This window comes from Anthonomus grandis, chromosome 4, assembly GCF_022605725.1.
Source record: "Anthonomus grandis grandis chromosome 4, icAntGran1.3, whole genome shotgun sequence".
Lineage (NCBI taxonomy): Eukaryota > Metazoa > Arthropoda > Insecta > Coleoptera > Curculionidae > Anthonomus > Anthonomus grandis.
Window position 1 is genome coordinate 6,037,478 of NC_065549.1, and position 22,690 is coordinate 6,060,167.

The following is a 22,690-nucleotide window of genomic DNA, read 5'->3' on the forward strand; positions in this document are numbered from 1 at the left end:
TTGTCAGTGACAATGTGTAAGAAAAAGAGAGAGTGATAGAGATTTTTATGTGTTTCTTTTTCAAGGAAATTAAACATACAGGGTCGTATTAAGAAAAAGTTGATAATAATTCAGTTTTTAGCAAATCGTGTTTTCCAATTTAAAATCTCAAGAATAATTTTATAATTTTTTTAAAATACGGCCCTGATCATTTTATATTTGTTCTGATCACCTTAGACTTTCCTAAAAATATATACCCATCTCTGTTTTATATACAATTTTTGTGGCAGAGAGAGATGGGTATAGGCATTCAAGCACGAAAATTGGCCCTGGTGAAAGTTCTTATTATTTTCATAAGTTTCATTAAATTTAAAATTCGACGTTTCAATCAACTTCTATTGTTTATTAATTATTTTAGAACTTAAGTATGCCTTATGCACCTCTTTCTCTCACCTTTTGTTATTCAGAGAAGTTTGTCTTTCTTTAACATGTTGTCTTGTTGAAATTTCATATTTTTTTTTTTAATATTTATCACATTTTAAAATAATTGAGATTTTGTGATTTCCTCCTAAACAAGATTTAAAATTCAACGATTCGGCTTTGAGGATAAATTAAATTTTTTTAAATACGGCCCTGCGTTTTAATTCGGTTATTTGGAAATGCTAATACATTTTAGTTTTTCTGAATATATTCCTTTTTCTTCTACGCATTATTATTAAGATAAGTATGTCCTTCTCTAACATATTGCCTTGTTTTATCTTTATTAATATATTGGCACTCTGTCATTTCCTTTTAAACAAGATGACATTATTAAACTTAAAATGTCATTATCAGTTTTTTTTTTAAATACAGCCCTGCAATTTTAATTATTTATTTTTTTAATTTTTCTACAACTCTAAAAAGCACCTTCAAACATCTCAGATAAAAATTTATTTTGAACATATTCCTCTTTATTTTACACATTGTTATTAACATAAGTCTGTCCTTTAACACATTGTCTTAGGCAATTTCTACGTTTTACCTTTTTTAATATTTAGTTTAGACTTTTTGTAAATACGGCCCTGTAATTCTTATTAATTTTTTTAGAAATTTATAGTCGTAAAACTAGTTATAAAATATGACTGTCTTTTAGAACAATAGTGTTCCAATGAAAATAAATGCCTATATCGATCTCTCTCTGACACATACATGGTGCTCACCATAAGTTTACCTATCTCTGTCACACTCACTGTATTTAAAAAGTAGTGTTAAAAAGTGGCACCCGTAAGTTGGACGAAGATAAACTTATGATAAAAAAGGTATGTGAGATAAAGATGGTTTTGTTTTTTTTTACGAAAGTCTAAGGTAACCAGAAAAGAACTAAAACGTTCAGGGCCGTATTTAAAATTTGTTGATTAAATTTTTCTTTGACAGCAAACGTTTTTGAAAGCGACCCGAAAAAAAAGTTTTCTCTCTAACACATTATCACTCGCATAAATGTGTCTTTCTTTAACACATTGCTTTGTAACATTTCGGTTATAAAACAACGTTTCAGCCTTCAGTGGCCATCATCAACTTTATTTTTTTTAATCGGACCTTGTATGTTTAATCTCCTTAAGAAAAGACTTATAACTTAAAAAGTCTATCCTTCTCTAACTCGTTGTCTTATGAAATTTAATTGTTTTATCGTTATTTTAAAATAATTCCTCTTAAACAAGATGGCACTGGCTTTGAACGGTCATCATCAGTTAATTTTTTTTTAATACGACCCTGTTTTAATTCAATATAGACAAGATTGATACTGTTTGTATAGTGAGAGCTCAAAACAACTAATAAATGAATGTATACTTACTGAAATCCCTTATTGATTCCGTAAGCACCCCCCACTACAGGTTTTTGCCTGATAACCGAACAATTAACCTTCAATTGTGCCAGTTCCTTAGCAAAAATGGCCGCCTCAGTCAAATCCCCTTTTCCTATGGCACTTTCCAGTCGCCTTAAAAGTCGATTAATTTCAATTGTGTCCGTATTGAAATCGCTCGGTTTTTTATTCGTTTCGTTGCTACTCTTGGGCACGTTGAAAAACAAGGACAGTTCATCGTTTTGGGATAAATTCGCGTACAACCGGGCCGCGTTGGTACCATTCTTATCCGAATAAATGTTCTCGAAATCTTGGATTTTCATCGGTTCATAACCGCTACTCGCTTTATGGGTTTCTATCAGTTTTTTCAAACTACTTTCCGGTACCACCTCTTTAACTACGGCACTAGTTTGGGCCCCGGAGGACACTTTGACCGGTTTCACCGCTTCGGCACCTTTACGCACTTTTATGTTCTCGTACACGGTCCTAGTGGTACCGATGAGTATCTCCGCCACTTTCTCCTCCTGGGTTTTCTCCTTTTTGGTGACATCCTCAGGGTTCTCCATGATGATGCTTGTCCTGCTGTTCTGCTTCATTAGCAAGTCGGTTTTTCTTTTCGGCAAGGAGTTCTTCATTTCGATCAGCATCTTTTTCAGTCGCTCTCGTTCTTCTTTCTTACTGCAATCGTCTACTTTGTTTTGCACTTTGTAGTTGGCCAAAGCAGAGAAGCCAATTTGGGTTTTTGAGCGTTCAAATGCGTTATTGTCCTTACGTACCTCCAGAGGACTTGCAGGAGGTTTATTCGCCTCTGGGGTCAACATAATGTCATCAAAGTATGGTTTAATAGTTGAGCAAACGTGACAGATGATCCTCCAATAGTCGTTCTCCAAGTGACACTTGGGGCATTTCCAGTTCTTCCTTTCCATCTTGGGGGTTGGCTCGGCAACTTTCACCGTTTTAGCACTTTCCGATTTCATTAATGGCGACGCGAATCTGTCCTCCTTCTTCTTATCGATGTCCTCTATCCTCTTCTTGTGGCTTTCCAGCAGTTGTTCTTGTCTCTGTCTCGCCTCGTCCAAACTGGTTTGCTTACCAAAGTACCGCTGATCCCTCTGGGAACCACCGAAAACTGTCACTTTAGTGGCATTGGTGATGGCATTAAATTTGGCAATAAGGTCTTTGGCGGTACGTCTTTTCGGTGATGCCAAACTGTTCTCGTTCGAACTGGAGGAGTTCGACTTGGGTTTCATGAATTCGGGAATATCCGGGATCAGTTCGGTCTGTTTGATCCCGGTTGTTCGTTCGTATTCTTGTTTGTTTTTGATGATTTCCGACGCTTCCCGATCCAGTTCACTGATGTTAGTTAGGAAGGACATGCCGCTTTTGCGCTTATTGTCGTTTTGTTTCTTATCGGTGGTGGTTGGGGGTACAGGAGGTTCTTCTGCGTTGATGTCTTGGGAGGAGTTTCGCATAAAAGACACTTCTGGCAATCTGGAATAAATTGATTTATTACAGATAAGTGAAGTGCTTGGAGCAAAAGATTTTAGTCGCAGACAAATTATTTAACTGTCTGGAAGAAATTACTTTAATTGTCTCAAAGAAATACAATGATGGTTCAGTGGTCTAAAAAAATACTCTTGAAAAGGTTGAGGAGCATGATGAATTGCAGAGAAAAAATTACAACATATGTCAGGATAAACATCATCATCAGTAAGGATAATTCTTTCAAGCGTCTGGAAAGAGTAAAAAAATACTTTAATTGATGATAATTTTCATTTTAAAAGCCTAGAAGTAAAAAAAGACTTTTTAATGTGAGTTTAAGAAAACGTTAAAAGAACTTAAACTGAGAATTTCAAGTGCCTGGAACAAGAGTAAGAAGAAGAATATGACTTTTTAACTGCAGGTAATCATCATTTAGGGTTTCTCAAAGAAGTAAAAGACGACTTGTTTTTAAGTCCTGAAGAAGTAAATGAAAAAAAATATTTTAACTGTGGAGTTCAAGTGCCAGGAAGAAGAGTAAGAAAAGAGGAAGAAGTAGAAAAAGGAGAAGAAGAATGCGACTTTTAACTGAAGATATTCATCATTTCATGTGCCTGGAAAAAGAGGAAGAATAAGAAGAAGAAAAATGGGAGTTTTTAAATGAAGATAATCATTAATTAAGGTTCCTGGAAGAAGAAAAGGCCACTTTCTAATATGATTTCAAGACCCGGAGAAGTAAAAAACCATACTTAAACTGAAAATTTCAAGTGGCTGGAAGAAGAGCAAGAAGAAAAGTAAGAAGAAGAAAAAAAGAAGAAGAAGACGAAGAAAAGGGAGAGTGTGATTTTTGAACTAAAATACTTGGAATTTAATATTTTTGTATGAAATAAAGTCCTGAAAAAGTAAATTAAAATACTAAATCTAAGGATTTTAAGGGCCTGAAAAAGAAAAGAAGAAGGAAAAAAAAGAAGATGAGAGAGAATGTGATCTAACTGAGAATAATTATCATTTTAAGTGCTTGAAAAAAGAAAAAAGAATGTGAGTTTTAACTGAAGGTATTCATCATTTCAAAGGTCTGGGAAACGGGAGTAATTACTTATACTAAATATTTTAAGTGCTTGGAAGAAGAATAAGAACAGTAAGAAAAAAGAAAGAAGAACAGGAAGATAAAGGGAAAAAAAAGAGAAGAAGAAGATATTTATCATTTCAAGTGCCTGGAAGAAGCAAATTAAGCTGAGGATAATCATACCTGGAAGAAGTAAAAATGAATTTTAACTAATGGTAATCATCATTATAAGTTTGTAACCCATTACACAGATGGTTCCAGTCTGTTTTTAATCCTACCTAATGGCCATCCAGGGCCCTGGGAAAAGCAAACAAGCCCAAACAGATTACAAAGGGGTCTTTAGAGAACCGATAAGATAACGATGCACCCTATCATAAACCACCTAGAAAAGGAATGTGGCATCACGTCTTCTTGGCCGGGTTTTTGGAAGGTTTAGTCAGTCGATTTGCGGTATTATTATCCGTCGGTCTCTAAGCGCTCGTTGTAGTATTTCTTTATTTATTAAAATATTTTGTTCTCGAAACTTTATTTGTTTTATTCACATCGATTACAAGTTCCTGGAAGAAGGTAATAATGACTTTTTTTAAAGGTTCAAGGGCCTGGAAGAAAAAGAGTAAAAAGAAGATGAGTAAGGAAAAAGGAACAAAAAGAATAAGTAGAAGGAAAAGAAGAAGAAGGAGAATAGGAAAAAGAGGATACTCATCATTTAAAGTTCCTGGAAGAAATAAAAAACGACTCTTTAATATGATTTCAAGTCATGAAGACGTAAAAAAAAACTTAAACTCAGGATTTCAAGTGTTTAGAGGAAGAGTAAGCAAATAAGAAGAAGAAGAACAGAATAAGAAGAAACCGTGAGTTTTTAAATAAAGGTCACCATTATTTAGGATTCCTCAAAGAAGTAAAAAACGACATTTTAATATGATTTTAAGTCCTGGAGAAGTAAAAAAACTTAGCCTGAAGATTTAAAGTGCTTGAAACAAGAGTAGGGAAAAGAATAGTAGGAAAAGAGTAAGAGAAGAAGAAAAAATAGAAAGAGAAGGGGAGAAAGAAGAGGAAGAGGGAGAATGTGATTTTTTAAGTGAACATAATTATCACTTAAGGTTTCTAGAAAAAGCAAAAAATGACTATTTAGTATGATTTTAAGTACTAAAGAAGTTACAAAAAAAAATGAAACTGAGGGTTTTAACAATTTTCAACTGCCTAGAAAAAGTTTAAACTGTGGAGAATCATAATCAAGTTCCTGGAAGAAGAGTTAAAAGACTAAGAAGAAGAAGAAGTGCTAGAAAACAGGAAGAAGACGAAGAAGAAGAAAAAAAGAACAAGAATTTTTTACTGAGAAAAACTGGAAGAAGTAAAAAACGATTTTTTAGTCCTGGAAAGGTTGAATGAAACAACTTAAACTGAAGAAAATTTTTATTTTAAAGGCCTTAAAGAGATGAAGGACAAGTTGAACTAAGAATATTTTTTATTTAAAAAATTTCCATCACAAGATAATGATCATTTAAATTACCTGAAAGAAGTAAAAATTACTTTAACTGACGGTATTCATAATTTAAATTCCTGAAAGAAGGAAAACTTCTTTACGAAGGAAATTTTAACTGAGAATAATTAATACATATTCTCACAACTTATCAGGTGTGGTTAGTCGAAGGGCCAAAGTTTATATGCGAAAAAAAATCAGTTCTTGGTGTTTCATACTTTTGATTCTACAAGCAATCATAAGGAATGAATTTAAATGAGAATATCATGATTTCAAGTGCCTGGAAAATGGAGAAAGTTATTTTTTTAACTGAAGATAATTATCATTTCAGATACCTGGGAGAGCTAAAAAACGACTCATTAAGGATAATCATTTTAAAGACTTGGACGAAGAGGAAAAAGGAGAAGAAGAAAGTGACTTTTTATCTGAAAATAGTTAATTAGTAAAATTGACTTAACTAATAATAATCATGAAAGATCATCAATCAGGAAAATGAAGAAAAATGCCCTTTTTTACTGAAAATCAATAATTAATAAATATAATCATCTAAGACCTATTTTGTGCATAAGAAAAAAGAAGAAGTAGAGCTTGAATTTTTGCAATTAAATTAGGTACAGTTTAAAAAACGATTTTTTTCTAAAATTTTCATTCATTACGATTTTCATGCGAATTTGCATCATTAATTTAAAACTGACCTTGACCGGATGAGTAATACACTTAGATCAAGCTTAAGTAGTAAAATAACTTGATTGGTGTAGGATTGGCAAATTGTTATTGTTTTTTTTTTTCTCTTTATTGGGTTACTTTATATCAGGTTCAGTTGGTAAAGATTTGAAACCCACTTGTTTGTATTTTAATATTTAAAAAAATATATTCAGACAGTTGAAGTATTCTAGATAATCTCGATGGTTTGTTTTTTTAAATATCAATAGTATTTAATAAAATATTGTAAGCTCTTCCAGGCAGTTGACTAAGTTAAGTCTTCTAGATAATCCAAAAGATTTTTTTTCTTGGAAATCAAAAATATGTTGCAAAAAAAATAAAGTTTCAAAATTATTTTAGGCAGTACTTAAATTAGTTAATTTTTTCATTAAAATCAATTTTTTATTTTAATTACAGATATTTCAGACAGACCTTTATAAATGAAAAATTGAATAAAATATATAGGGGTTCCCAGAGCAACTCCTGATCCTAAGAAACTCATTTTCTCAAAAACCAATACACGTAGATGAGCAAAACAAATTGTAGATGATTAAGAAAATAATAGGCTACTAATTTTATGTAAGATGAAAATTTAGGCTTAAGAGAATTTTCCAGTTTCGGCAATTTTCTTGCAACCTTGTCTAGTTGAAAAGTCAATTAAGTATATAGGGGTATCTAGAGCAACTCCTGGTCCTAAAAAGCAAAAACTATTTAAGTAAAAATTATGGAATAACTTGTATTTTATTTAATGACTTATGTCCTATAAATTATGTTAAAGATAAAAAATTATCTAAATAAAAGTTCTCCAGATATAGGTATTCCAGTCCAAATTGGTCTTTAGCTAACTTTCTTTCTTTAAAAATCAAATATTGCAGCATTTACATAATCAAAAAAACATGAAATAAATTGCATTATATTAAAGAAGTAATGCTTCATAGATCTTCATGATCTAGTTATATGGCTCTAAGTCTAAAATTAGCTCAAAGTTTTTGTACTGAGACCAAAAACTGAAATTTTTCACACTTATTACAAGCACTTAAAATAGTTTATTTTTTCAAGTAGTAAAATCCATTTTTTATTTTAATCCAGACAGTTTGATTTTTCAAGAAAATTATCCAGACAATTGAAAAAGTTTTTTATTATTGTTTTAACCTATTTTTTTTTAATTTGAAATCCAATCACACTAGACAATTTTATTTTCCAATAAAAAAATAATTGAATACAGCTTATTTCAGAATTACATAATCTTTTCAACCAGTTGAAAAATGTGTAAAATTTCCTTGAGATAGTCCATTCCATTTTTCAACTAATCCAGAATATCCAGATGACTTCAATTTCTAAAAAAATTAGAATTTTCCAGGCAGTTGATTTTTAAATCTTATAAGAAACAAGTAATTAACCAATTTTTTCAAGCAGTGATATCCATTTTTTTGTTTTAATCCAGATAATCCAGACAGTTTCATTTAAAGAAAATATTGCACTAATAATTTGATTTAATTTTCCAGATATTCATGAGGTTTTTTTTCTGGAAATATCAACAATATTTTCTGGAAGTTTAAAAATATTTATGCTCTTCCAGGCAGTTGTATTAATTTTTTTCTAACGCGTTGAAACCCATTTCTTTCTTATCAGTACAGTTTTATTTTCTAACAAAATTTAAGTTTTTTTTCCTGGCAGTTGAATGTTGAAGTCTTTATTCCAAATCAAAAAGTTCATATAAAATAAAATATATTTCAGAAACTCGTATATTAAAGTCATTATTTCAGATTTCCATATATATTTTTTATCCAGACAGTTTGATTTTTTCAAGAAATTTGTTCAGACAATTGAAAAAGATTTTTATTATTTTGTTAACGCATTGAAGCCAATTTTTTTAAATTTCAAATCTAGTCACACTAGACAGTTTTATTTTCCAATAAAATTTTGGTTTCTTCCAGACAGTTGAATACAGTAACTTATTTCAGAATTACATAATCTTTTCAAGCAGTTGAAATATTTGTTAAATTCTCTTGAGATAATCCACTCCATTTTTTATCTGATTCAGAATATCCAGATAACTTCAATTTCTAAAAAAAATTAGAATTTTCCAGGCAGTTGATTTTTAAAGCTTATAGGAAACTTCATTGTTTTTTTTTTTAGAAAATGTCAAAAAGATTTTCTAAAAATTAAATTTTTTTAAATTTATTCCAAGGAGTTAAGGTAAATAACCAATTTTTTCAAGCAGTGATATCCATTTTTTGTTTTAATCCAGATAATCCAAACAGTTTTATTAAAAAAATATTGCACTAACAATTTGATTTAATTTTCCAGATGTTCATGAGGTTTTTTTTTTTGGAAATATCAACAATATTTTCTAGAAGTTTAAAAATATTTATGCTTTTCCAGGAAGTTGTTATAACTTTTTTCTAACTTATTGGAACTCACTTTTTTTTATTTTATCAAGACAATCAATACAGTTTTACTTTTTAACAAAATTTTAGTTTTTTTCCTGGCAGTTGAATGAAGTCTTTTTTCCAAATCCATTAAAGTCTTTAGTCCAGACTTACAGGCAGTTGAAATAGTTTTTTATAGTAAAAACTCTTTTTTTATCTTTTCCAGATAGTTTTAGTTTATTAAAAAAAAAAAAAAATTTGCCATGCAGTTGATTTTTTTTTCTTTCTCGTCAGACAGATAATCTCGATATTCTTTTCCTCGGAAATATCAGGAATATTTTTCAAAGTACTAGAATATTAAAGTATTTATTCCAGACAGTAAAGTTTTTCCCTAATAATAAAAACCCTTTTTCATTTTATCCAGACAGTTTTATTTCATGTGTTTCTTTTGTCTGGAATTATTTGCCAAAAATTGAAAAAATTAAGTTTTTTCTCAGGCAGTTTCTTTTTGAAAATATTAGTTTATTTTCCAAAAAATTTACTTTTTCCCAGGCAGTTGCATAAAATAATCTCAAAATTATCCAGATGATCTTTTTAATGATTTTTTTCTGAAAATGCCAACAAACTTAAGAAAGTTTTGTTTCCTGCAACCTGGAGTGTTTTTTTTCTCTTGAAAAGTCAAATACATTCTCCAAAGATTTTACAAAAAATCCAGGCAGTCGAAAAAAGCTTTTAATCCACAATTAAAGTTTGAACATTTTTCCAGGCAGTTCAGTTGAATTTTTATACCAACATTAATTTATGTTTCCAAGAAGTCAGCACCACGTGCAATTTTCTTTCACGTAGTTAAACTAACACACAATCATCTCCTACCTTTCAACATCGTCGTGTCTCTCCTTCTTAGCCAACATCTCCTTAGAAGTGGAATTCCTCTTGTACCACGGCCTTGGCGACACAGGAGCTTCCAAGCAACTCGTCCTGGAAGAAGAGGGACTCAGCGCATTAAAACTCATACTGGGCAAGTTTTCTTGAGCGGGCACAGCAGGACTCTTTGGTCTATTATCCTCTTTAACTGGCTTAAGCACCCCATGGTCCAACTTAAGATAATCGTTCGCTAAAATCTCGTTTTCTGGCTTCTCTGGAGGACCTGGAGCAGCCCGTTTCTTCTTTTTGAGGCTGTTGGTGACATCTTGAGGAACCTTCTGACCGTTGATGCCTCCCGATGGAGGCTGTGGTGCTTTCCTTTTTCCTTTCACGTGCAAATAAGCACCCGCCGTTTTCAGTTTTGAGGACTCACTGTTTGTTCTGGAAATATTCATTTATATCATCAGTAATATTGTTATTATTATTAATATTAGAAGTACCTTCTGTGAACCTTTTGAGGTTCGACCTCCATGATATGCGCCCGGGTCATCAGTGGTAAACTCTTGGAGATTTCGTCTTCCTCGAGTGGTTTCGGGGTCGGGGCGTGGTGCTTGTGGAAGAACAAATTGTACTTTTTGCGCAGGGTCACATTTTTGTCTTTTTCTCTTCTTTTATCCCGTTGTTTCAGTCGGGCCTTATATGTGTCTGTTTCAGGACCTATAATGGGGAAGAAAGAGGCTCCTTAAGGATACATTTATGCTATCTTTTTTATTTCGGAGTCCGCATGATTTGAGCATTCTGCTATCGAGTTTGGCACCCACGATTTATTATAACGTATTTAGATGTGCCAACAATGGGTTTAGTGTAGAGAATGTCATTGTTTTCTTCTGTCAATGGAATAACGTGACACTTTCGAAAGAAAGAGTTATAGGTTAGGATTCTTTTTGACGCTTAAACTTGTATCCTAAGAATATTTAATTAATAGGAAATTAATTTAAGTACCTGGAAAAATGAATTTTCACGTTATTAAAACCCATTAAACCCCCTAAACGGTAGATTCATTCCAAGGGATTTTTTTCTGGAAATATATTCTTCAAGAATTTTTTTCAATGCCAACGAGACATTTTACTGATATTTTTTATTTCATCCAAATATTTGGAAATAACAAAAATATTTCCCATAAAATGAAAATACATTTTTCCTGACATTCGAGTAAGTTTTTATAATATCTTATATACCAAAAAATTGAGTAAAAACTTTGGAAAATTGAATTTTAATTGAATTAGTAATCTCCTATTTAATCCAGACGGTTTTTTTTACTGGAAATATTTGTAGTTACGGTAAGTATCGTGGCGGAGTCAACACATACGATAGACGGTTAATCGTTTTAGTATTGATAGATTAGATATTGATTAAATAGTTTGTATGTCACGTTCTAATTTTTCTTGTGTAATGAGTTTTTTTTTCAAATGCTGTGGCTGGACGACAATATATGGATTATAGTCATCCTATAGAGAATTTTGCCATGTATAAATCGGGGGTTGATGATGTGAAATTCATAATACAATATAATGGCAAGATGGAAATATGAATTGTCTGAGCCTGTAGTAAGTCTATGAGTCGCATGGATTATTCCTTCGTTATTGATTCTGATTTTGCGATTGAGGTCAGTGCTACTTTGAGATCTTTAGTTAGAATAAACTAAAATTCCAAAAGGAATAGAATGCAAGTATAGACCACCAAAGTATTTATTTGTCCAATCAGGCAAATTATCACCTTTAAGGTACATAATCCTCTTAACCTATTTTTTTGGCACTATATTTGGGTTTTGTACATTTCCTTCAATTTATAATCCTTTTTTAACTCATAATTCTACTTCTCTTTTACCTTATTAAATCATAATAAATATTAGGTTACACTAATAAATAATAATAATATTAAAACAAATTATTTAAGTATAAAAAGTTACAACCAATACTACATTAAAAACCAAAATTGTTTTTAAACCGCTGGTAACAGTCGTCCATACCGGTACTCAATATAAATAGTAAATAATACTGCGATAAGGAATTCGTTGTTTAACCGGTCCACTTATACCCCGAGATAATCCATTATGTGTTAGGGTAACACGATATTAATAAGTTAGTACGCTATTAATCACAAGTACAAAGTGTACATATACACTATAAGACATTGCATACATTTATTCCAACATAGATATTAGAATACCTTAATTCAACCAAGTGAAATACTTATATGAATAATCTTAGTTTAAATGAAGGAAACACGTTAATTAAGTTATTTAAAAACGTGAAAAATGCTTAATTTTTTAATGATATATTACTAAGACCTGGCGGAGATGTGATATAGAGATAGCTTTGGTCTTTTATAGAAGCTACACACGTTCTGTGCTGGAATATGGTTCTATTTATTATGATCAGCTTCCAGTACAAAAAGTTGATCTCATCAATATATAAAGCTTTACGCATTAGTTATATATACTATATAATATAACTGCATCTTTATTAAAAATTTTCATCAAATATCTTGACTTTATGGATAATTTAACATATAATAGAGGCATTCTGAAGTCAGAAGTAACTATTAATGAAGGCTTGCAGCATTTTACAGTCCTCCTTTAAATATAAAATGCTAATTTAAATTAAATATAGCATTTCAGCATATTTTCAAGTAAAACCTTTGCGTTTAGAGAAGCATTTAATTTTATACTGCAATACAATGACAAGAACAATTTTGTTAGCTCTGTGCTACAATTCAAGATATGGTCGTGACAGTCATATAGAGCATAACCCTTTTTGGCTTTAGGTTCGTACAGGCATCATAGGAAATTAAATTGCTGACTAGCTGGCCAAAGATAGTATTAGTCTTTGCACATTGAAAGGCTAGAACTGGCACTGCCGTGGATCTATGGGCAGTTTGCTTGCTTGCAACATCTCTGATGCAAGGATGCCAAATGCTTATGTTAAAATGACATACTTTATAATATCATAAAAATTTGTTACTTATTTTGACAGTGGCAAAACAATACTATTCCTCTTTAATAAAATATGAACCATTTTTTTCTCATAAAATATTATAGGATACCCTATAAAGAAGTCAACATTCAAGGTTAAATGAATGTAGATCACGTATATTAGAGAAAAAGTTAACAACATCGCAACGCCGCTCGATCGCATTGTTGATTCCACTGACATAAGTAATCTTAGCCAGTGACAAATGTCTTTCGTGAATCTGACTTTCTTGCCTCCAAAACTATCAAAAAAGATGAAGTTGATGCTGTTGTCCCTCTTCCAGTACCTCAAGATACTGAAAATCCGACGCCATTTACAAATATTGTCTATAAACTCCTGAGATGGTCTCGCCTGTCCCAATCATTTGTAAAAAAACCAGCAACCAAGGACGAAAAGTAGGGAAATCTGCCGTAATAACTGCGTCACCTTACAAAACAGAATTGGAATCATCCGCAAAAGCATCTGTTTCAACTACATCAAAACTTCAAGTTAAAAAACAAATTGGACAGAGTAAAACAAGCTTGACTGATTTCGATACTTCCAGCACGTCAACAGGCATCTCATTAAGAAGTCAAGCTAAGCGTAAGATAACAAATTTGAGATACAGTTCAGAAAAATCAAGTAGCTCTTCTGAAGAAGACTTTGTGGCAGATGATGACTCAGATGATTCATTGTGTTTCTGATAATCCAGAGTGCTTGTTTTGTGGTGGAAAGTTTTTGGAAAGCAAAAAATCCGAGAAACAGTGGATACAGTGCAAATCCTGCAACTCATGGTGTCATTTGCAATGTAGCTCATATGTATCTGGCATTTATGTTTGCAATTTCTGCCAATAGATTTAGTATTTATTTTAGTTTTCTAAGTATTCCATATTTGTCGCCCTTCCTCTAGTAATGGGATTCCTATACTAGACTCACTTTTATCTCATGATGCGATGGCAATAATAAAACATATATTATTTACTAAATGTAGTGATATTTGGATTGTAAAAAGTGCTTGTGAGCAATGAATGGTACGTAAGGTACCGTTATATTACGTTCGGGAAAGGTCGCTATATTATTGGCATAAAAACCTAAATGTATCCAGGCGATTTAAAAATACTATAATTAGAATGAAGTTTGAATATGCCAGTTATCCAGCTCAACTTAATAAGATAATAGTATTACCACTAAATTTATGCTTAACATGCAATATTATAGGTGACCTTGTTGTAATGTTACCATCTTGATTTATGATAAAATCAAAGTTTTTAGCGATTTACAGGGTGTCCCAAATTCGAGCCCCACCATTGGAATCTCGTAAACTAGAAGAGATACAAGGTCGGTTAAATTAAGACAAATTTGCGCAATTTGGTGCTCATTAAAACGCCCTTTTGAAATATCAAAAGTTCCCAAGATATTTGGAAAAAACCGAATATTCGCAATTTTATTTTTTTACGACTCTATTTGAATAGATATAACAAAATAAATTACTCATCCTCATTGCCACTTTCCCTATTTTACAAAATGGTGTCGTCAGAATTTCAAATTGACGTTTCGTATTTGAACTGTCTTCGTCAACTTTGTTTTTTTAAATACGGCCCTGGATTTTTTATTACGGTTTTTAAGAGGCCCTTATGTTTCTAGACCTAATATTTTATTAATGCGTTATTATAAAAAAGGGTGTTAACCCCATTAAAAAAATATTTGTTGTCTGTCTCTTTAACACATGAGTCCTTATGGACCTCAGCAGTATCGATCGCCGATAGTTCGTAAATAAGATGGAATGCAACGTTTAATCATTTAAGTGTGTTATGTATATTATTAATAATGTACTATGTACTATGTAAATAAATATGTATTATTATAGTTGAAGAAGTAGTCCATTCGTGCAGTGGAATTAAAAGATCAATGGATAACTAAAGATACTACAGTCATTCTCCACTAAATTTATTTAAAAAATATTAATCCGACATGTTTCGGACATATAACATGTCCATCATCAGGGATAACAAATTAAGGGGACGTCAATACATCTGACAGATCCAGTGCCTCAAACAAGGTTAAAACGACTAAAAATCAATAAAAATGGCATCCACAATATGATAAAAAGCTTAATTAATTAACAAATAATTGGACGAAAACATCTTGTCGAACTTGCATTGTCTTATTTATTTAATGTAACACGACGTTTCGGTTGGTAAGTATCTCCAACCGTTATCAAGTGTAAACTGTGTAAAAATTAGTTTACACTTGATAACGGTTGGAGATACTTACCAACCGAAACGTCGTGTTACATTAAATAAATAAGACAATGCAAGTTCGACAAGATGTTTTCACTGTACCATTGTCTACCACCTTCAAAAACAAATAATTGGACGTTGAAGACATAAAACTTACATTAAGATAAACTTTAAAATTACATTATTATGACAATGTATTGTCGTATTTTTAGGCGTTTTATAACCTTGTCTGAGGCATTAGATCTGTAAGATGTATTGACGGAACCCCTTAATTTGTTATCCCTGATGATGGACATGTTATATGTCCGAAACATGTCGGATTAATATTTTTTAAATAAATTTAGTGGAGGACGATCGTAGTATCTTTAATTACCCATTGATATATTATTATTAATATTATTATTATTAAAAATGATTGAAAAGTAGGTATGTCTTTTTCATGTCATGCATTTACTGTCTCTTAATAATGTAATCATTTTTACATATTTAATTAATAATTTAAAAAGTATAAAAATTAGTATTTAGTTTTAGCTTAAATTATACTTTAAATTACAAGAATTTAAATTTCATTTTTACCTCATCTATGTTATCCTGGTGGTCGGTCTACTCCCTTGCCTTAGGTTATTAAAAATTCACCCTGATGACGGACCTTAGTGGCCTGAAGAGTGTGCCCTTGTCTCATGTATGTTAAAATATTTATAAAATATTTAAAATAGATAGAAGTTAATGCTAGATGATTTTTAATGTAAAAGTTTATTATAAAAAATATACTTCCACTTTTCTGACTACATAATTACTTTTTATCAAAAGAAGTTGGTACTAAATATAGAGATAAGGGGTTTTCATGAGTATATTAATATAATAAAAAAAACAATAATAAAGGACATTGAATATGGCAGCCAAAATCACGATTAATAATTACCACCAAGTAAAAAATAAATCTCAATACCCAAAAAGAGGAAATAAGTAATTCGTACCACCTATTCTCTCATCACTTCTTATAAACACCACACTGATGGCGCTAAAAACTAAACTTTAAAATTTTTGGTTAAACTCATTATACGTACTTAAATCTTATATTTAAATTAAATATTATCTTGCTATCAACTATCCTGAATTTCTAACTTAATAAAACTAAACCCAAAAATCCCGAATAATAAAGTTTTAAATATAAATAAATTTTAAGGCCGGACCTGTGCAACTTTTTAGGCTTGAGCCTGCACAGCCAGCAGGCGTCTAACAAAATAGTACGTGGGCGCATGTAGTCAAACTTTACGAATCAAATGTATAAATTCTTAAAAAAATACCTAAAACATTTATTTATTTAATGAAATGATTAAATATCGCTTAGAATATTACTTTATGGCTCTTTCCATATAAAATTTTGCGATTTAAACATGTACGTCATGTGACAATACAAGCAACACCGGCACACGGACTATTCGCGGCACATCAAAGATTCTAATAGATCTCTGAACTGAACTATAGTAATAATAATTAATTGTATGGTGATTGTAGATTAAAGTGAATTAAAATGTTTTATGTTACAACTCTTTAAAAAGCAGGTGGAAGTTTTTGAATTGAATTGCAGTTGAATAAAAAGCGAAAAAAAAATATAAGCAGATCCTAATCCCGCCATAAACACTCATACAAACCCATACTTACATGCCTATAATAAACAATAAACTTCCATATAAAAAAAAAAAAAATCACAATCTTGACCGCAACAGTGACACCAATTAATAATTATAATATTTTTTTAAAGAATTAATTGATAGTAGGAGATTGGTACTAACCAATAGGCACCCGTCTCTCCAATAGGACCGCTTTGTTCTCGTACGCGTTACCCGACACGAACCGGAAACTCGCGACCGTTCCCGAACTTTTATCAGAGGCGACGCTCTCGACGCTGCTGCTACTGCTGCCGCTCGTGGTGGACGCGTCGGACGTCCCGACGCCGACGACCGATTCCCTGGATCCCGACGGCGACGGTTTGAACCATCGGAAGAAGGCGAACAGGCCGCTGTTCCTCTTCGTCCTTGGATCGGTGCCAGGGCTTTGTTGCGATCCACTGGCATCCACTGGATCCACGTTCATCATTGTTTTCTTCGTTCTTTTGCTGATGATGATGATGATGATGGCGGTGGTGGTGGTAGTGGTGGATGAGCGCCATTAGCCAGACTACGGCGTTGCAGTTGATGCTGCCGGTGTTTCTGCTGCTGCTGCTGCTGAAATGAATAAGATTAAATGACAAAGAGACTAAGGTGGAACGGAAATATGTGTGGATATGAGACACCGTCGCGAAAATAGATACTGAAATGTGTTTTGTGGTTGTTTTTTTATTTTGTGGGTATAAATGAAATTTAATGTAGTGGGATAGAGGCTATGAATGGAATAAAGAGGGTTTTATTAATTGCCGAATTATTTCGATGTCTTTGGATTTAAATATTCTTCCTAGTTCTTATTCTTTAAAATAATAATAATAATAATAATAAGACATTTATTATTATTATTAATAAGGTTTTTATTTATTATTGTCAGCTAAGTAGTATTAAAAAACTGCATGCTATTTATAATAGTAGTGTCCCCGATAATTTAAAAGTGCATGAATCTATGTTCCGTAGAGTGTTTGTGAATAACTTTAATATAGGGTTTAAGTCTCCTGCTTCAGACATTTGCAGTTATTGTTCACTTATGAGTTTTAAAATTAAAAAATGCAGCTCGCAATAATCTTGCAGCTGAGAAAACCAAATATATGATTGAAAAAAGAGTCCATAAGCTTAAAGCAAAAGCTTTTAGGGAACATCTATCACGAAACGTACCTGACGCTATTAGTCTTTGTTTTGATTTGCAGCAAATTCAGCCTCTTCCAAAGACTGCTATACAGGAAGCCTTTTATTCGCGGCAAATTGGACTTTACAATTTTTGCATTGTAGACCTACAATCTAAGGATGTCCACTTATATACATGGACGGAAGAAGAAGCAGCCAAAGGGAGTGCAGAAATTTCTTCAGCATTGTATGACTACTTGCAAAATAAAGACTTCAATGGCAAAAGAAAGCTTAGATTATTTAGCGACGGGTGCCTGGGTCAAAATAAAAATAATATTGTTTTACGTACATTAATGTTATTTTTGGGGCAAAACAAAACTCTTGACGATATAGAGTGCTTTTATCCAGTTCGTGGACACAGCTTTATTCCACAGATAGAGTCTTTGGGCAAATAGAATTGCAACTAAAGAAAAAGACCACTATTCTAACCAAAGAAGACTATCACGAGGTCTTCCGTAAAGTTGGAGTTGTAAAGGTTATTGGAAAAGACTGGAAATTGTTAAATACAAAGTCATTAAGCACGTACGTATAAGGATTTGCCCCAATGATCAGTGATATGAAAAGAATTCAAATTCAGCGAAAAGAAACCAAGAAAGGCTTTAATGTAGTGGTTAGAGGACTGCAGAACTTTCGTTTTGAGTCTGAAAATGAAGAGTTCCGCTTAATCATGCAATTAGTGAGGACAAAAAGAAAGATGTCAACAATCTTTTAAAGGCGTTTAACTGGTATAAAAAAATCCTTTTTAACACTCCTTCAGCAAGTGTCGATGAAGATGAGATAATCTGTGATTGCTTGGAAAAGGATGTAGCAGTAAAAATTTAACTTTTTTTACGTTTCTCATTTAACTAATACATTATTCTATTTTTATTACAAATAAACTGTATAGCATTTAAAACAAATTTTGTCCATTTATTTCATTCAAAAACTTTTCAACTACTTTATTTAAAAAAATATCAGCAGTTCTTTAAATATAACTTAATAATGCAGTGTAGAATGTATTAAGACTATAAACTAATTGCTACTGATACGATTCAGGTAAATAAAACGTTTTCCCGCTTTTACCACAATTCTGATTAGTGTGACAAAACACGGTTTGATTGTTACCTCCTCATATATTGAAATATTTCAAAATGAATTTTCTTAAAACATTCATTGCATTGAAAAATTAAAGTTATCGAGATTTTTGTCTCAATTTTCGAAATGTAAGGAAAACGAATAAAATTTAAAAAAAAAACATTAAAAACGTGCTTGAAAATCAGAAATTGGTGATAATATTTTAAGAAATATTTTGCATACAGACTGCATAAATATTAGTCATAATAAAAAAAACCCAATAACGAAACAAAAACAATGAAAAGCTGTTAAAAATGGCGTAGCAAGTACCTCAAAACTAACATAATTTGGTTTAAAAAAAAAATCAAATTAACGAGTGTTATGATAACAAAAATGAAATTAAACTGGAACACCGATCAAATCTGAAATTCTAGGTTATTCATCAACGCCACTATAAAGTGAAAATTTATTAATAGGCATGATGATACATCGTCCCATATGATTCAGCCGAAATTACCCAAATAATAGAGACTCACCATGATAATCCGGAAAGAGACACATTTAACAATAAATTCCTGTAAAATACCACAAAGTACGAAAGTACGAAAAAAAAAATCTGCACGGCTTTTCGGGAATTCGAAGTATACACGACCGACTGATTTTGTGAATAGTACGTCGGCGGCGCGTCGCGTCGAAACTCGACGTTAGACGTCGCGGTGCTAAAATTAACTACCGATAGATCAGTCACAGGCTATTTTCTTGCCTGTTTCATTCTTAATTGTTCTGCTGTAGTATTTTTTGACACCTTGTGGTCATATTTTGGTGCAAAAAGAGTTTTCAGATAAGACTGTTCTTTCATCTCTTCCAGGCAGTTGAAGTTTCATTTAAAATAGGAGAAATAAAATTGGAGTCGTATTTTCGTGACACAGGAGTTTTCGGAAGAGAATCCAAGAGAGCCAGGCAAAAATCTAACATGACAAATTAGATGTTTGCCATGCTCATATTTTAATTAAAAAGGAGCATTTTAATCAGTTTCCAGACTTTAGGCGTTTTCAGCCTAAAGCTACCTGGCATTTTTCCCTAATTTCTTCCAGGTAATTAAAGTTAAATTTTAAATAATTTGGTGTAAGAGGTTTATGTCCAGGAGTGGGTTGCTAAAAGAAAAAGAAGAATGGTTTTACAACAATTACACATATATTATTACGGAGTGGCTTCTATAAGTTATAGTAATAAAACATCCGATTATTTTTCCATCTTTGTCTTTCTTCGTGAAAGGTGCATGTAGGTGAACGCACATAGCGTTGCCGCCATAATTCAAACCTCTGTATGCATTCAATTATTTTTTATTTATTTTAATTAGAATCAGCCGTTATGGCTCAGAAGTCAGAACATAATAATTATGTTCTGAGACAACAGGCTGATGTTAATTAAAACAATTCAAATTGATAATATTTATATTGAGGAAATAAATAAACTAAATATAATTCCGAAACGTTTTGTATTCTATTTTCAGTATATGGTATACCTATAATATGTATATACGTGCATTTTCTTAGTTATTTTTATAATTTATAATGTAAGACGGTATCAGTAACATGCATATACATAATTGCAATTAAAAATCTGGAAGGTTTTAACTGTCACAATACAATAATAATAAATAATAAATAAATAAATTGATTTGCAGCAATTCCAGGTTTTCGGTCAAAAAAGGTGATTTTATTTATTACGGTTATCATAAATAAAATCAAATTTGACAACCCAAAAATAGATTACAATTTTCCTGTAAATATCCATCCTGTAAGAAAGTGTATGTACATATTTTAAATGGTTCTAATAAATAGTAATAAAATATGTTTTCAATTTATTTCAGATCCCTATAGAATTTGTCCTGGTTAATATCTTATGCAAAACACCTAATCAAAAAGGCCTTATGTTTTATCAGTCACCATTTTGATTAGGCGTTCGTTTTAAATATTAAGAAGCAATAACAAAAATAAGTGATTTCTTATTAAATACAATTTGATTTTCGCGCCTTAATCTGGCCACGCCTTTCTACCATTTTGATTGGTCCAATTAGGCGCGTCAAGCTGTCAGGTTAGTTACAACAGTTTCTGCCAAGCGAGAAGGCGCTAGCAGATTTGTCAGAAGATTCAGTTTGTATGCAACCACCACTTTTCTATAGTTTTGTGTTTTGTGGTTGTAGTCTTAAGAGAGACTACTTTTTTTGCTGGTTCTTCTCCTCCTTCTTCTTCTTTTGATAGATCTAAAAGGCTTCAAAGTGGTTTTAACAAACTAAGTGAAAAGGTTAGAAAAGTAGTGATTAAACGGCCTGGAATAAATAAACAAAGTCATTATTGAAAAAATCGCACTTGAAAAAATTATTTTATTTTAAGTGCCTGGAAAATAGTAAATGGTGACTTCATTAGTTTCCTGAAAGCACTTAGAAGTGGCTTTAACTATCTAAAATCATGATCAAAAATATTTTCATATCGGAGACTCTATTTTCATTAAAAAATTGTTTTCTTCCAGGCAGTTTTATTTAAAATTGATAAATTTAATGTCGCATTATGGCAGAATTTCCAGGCTAGCTTCCATCCAGGTTTTTCACCTAATAACTGCCTGGAATTTTATTTTCAATTTTTCCTACAAAGTTGAAGTGTCACTTAAAATAAGAAAAATCTAATTTGCCACCTTATGGTCATATTTTAATGAAAAATTTGCTTTTTCAAGACTTTCTAGGCGACCCTCCATCCAGCGTTTTCAGCCTAGAGCTGTCTGGAATTCTTTCCCTATTTTTTCCAGGCACATTTAAAATCTGGTGTAAAAGAGGTTTTTTGGAAATATTTAAAAAAAAATAGAAATTTCCCAAGAGGTTACATTTGATTGAACAAACAATATCAGAAGATCAACATTATAACGATTTCCATCAAATGCTTTTCTTGTTTTGCTTCTGCTGATACTTCTAAAAGACTTAAAAGTGGAATAAATAAATAAACCCGCGATATTTTATTGGAAAAACTTTCTTTCTCTTGTTCCTGAATTACATTGGAAAAACCTGCCTTAAAAAATCCAGGCAGCTGAAGTGCCTGGAAAACAGTAAATATTGACTTCATCAACTTAGGAGTGGCTTAGTGAGTTACATAACTAAGAAAAGTCAGGATCAGAATTTGTATCAGAAATAGAAATAAATTTTAAGTCCCGGATAAACTGTTGATAATGACGTCATCGAATAACTGCAAGTGCTTGAATCTAGAATAAATTTAACAAATATTCCAGGCATTTCAAATCCCTTTTCAAACAGAAAATTAATATTATCCGGAAAAATGTGCTTCTATCAGAAACGAGTAAAATGAGAATAATCTATTTTCTTACCTTTTGATCATAATAAATTGGAAAAGGAGCATAGGTTCCAGACGACCCTTTATCCAGCGTTTTCAAAAATCCAGACCTACAGCTGCCTGGAATTTTTTCTTTATGTTTTTCAGGCATTTAAAGCCTAACTTAAAATAGTTTGGTGTAAAAAATACTTGGTTGTACAAACATCAGAAGATCAGCATTATTGCAATTTCCATCATAAATAGTTCTTCTTCTTCTTCTTTTTCTTCTTGGAATAAAACCTCTTGCGTGGAAAAATGATATTCCAACTGCCTGGAATAAGAAAACAGATATTTCTTCCAGGAATTTCAAGTTCCATATTTAAAACACGTTTTAAATAGAACTATAGGCTCCGATTGCTTAAAAAAAAATTAAAAATTACGTCATGAACTGCC

At 31.8% G+C, this 22,690-nt stretch overlaps 1 protein-coding gene across 3 annotated transcripts in view; it reads right to left on the bottom strand.

The window, feature by feature from the left end:
- Window positions 1–19,617, bottom strand: part of LOC126735315 (uncharacterized) — a 33,019-nt gene extending 13,402 nt beyond the window's left edge. The window contains exons 1-5 of one of the 3 annotated variants that reach the window (XM_050439268.1): window positions 19,454–19,617; window positions 16,830–17,261; window positions 10,283–10,499; window positions 9,792–10,223; window positions 1,811–3,310 (exon numbers count right to left, since the gene is read on the bottom strand). In XM_050439268.1, the coding sequence (XP_050295225.1) occupies window positions 1,811–3,310; window positions 9,792–10,223; window positions 10,283–10,499; window positions 16,830–17,133 (2,453 nt within the window). In that variant the 5' untranslated portion in view covers window positions 17,134–17,261; window positions 19,454–19,617. Of the gene's footprint in view, window positions 1–1,810; window positions 3,311–9,791; window positions 10,224–10,282; window positions 10,500–16,698; window positions 17,262–19,453 lie in introns of those variants that run through there. The other 2 variants (XM_050439269.1, XM_050439270.1) reach the window with 2 other exon arrangements.
- Window positions 19,618–22,690: the final 3,073 nt, after the last annotated feature.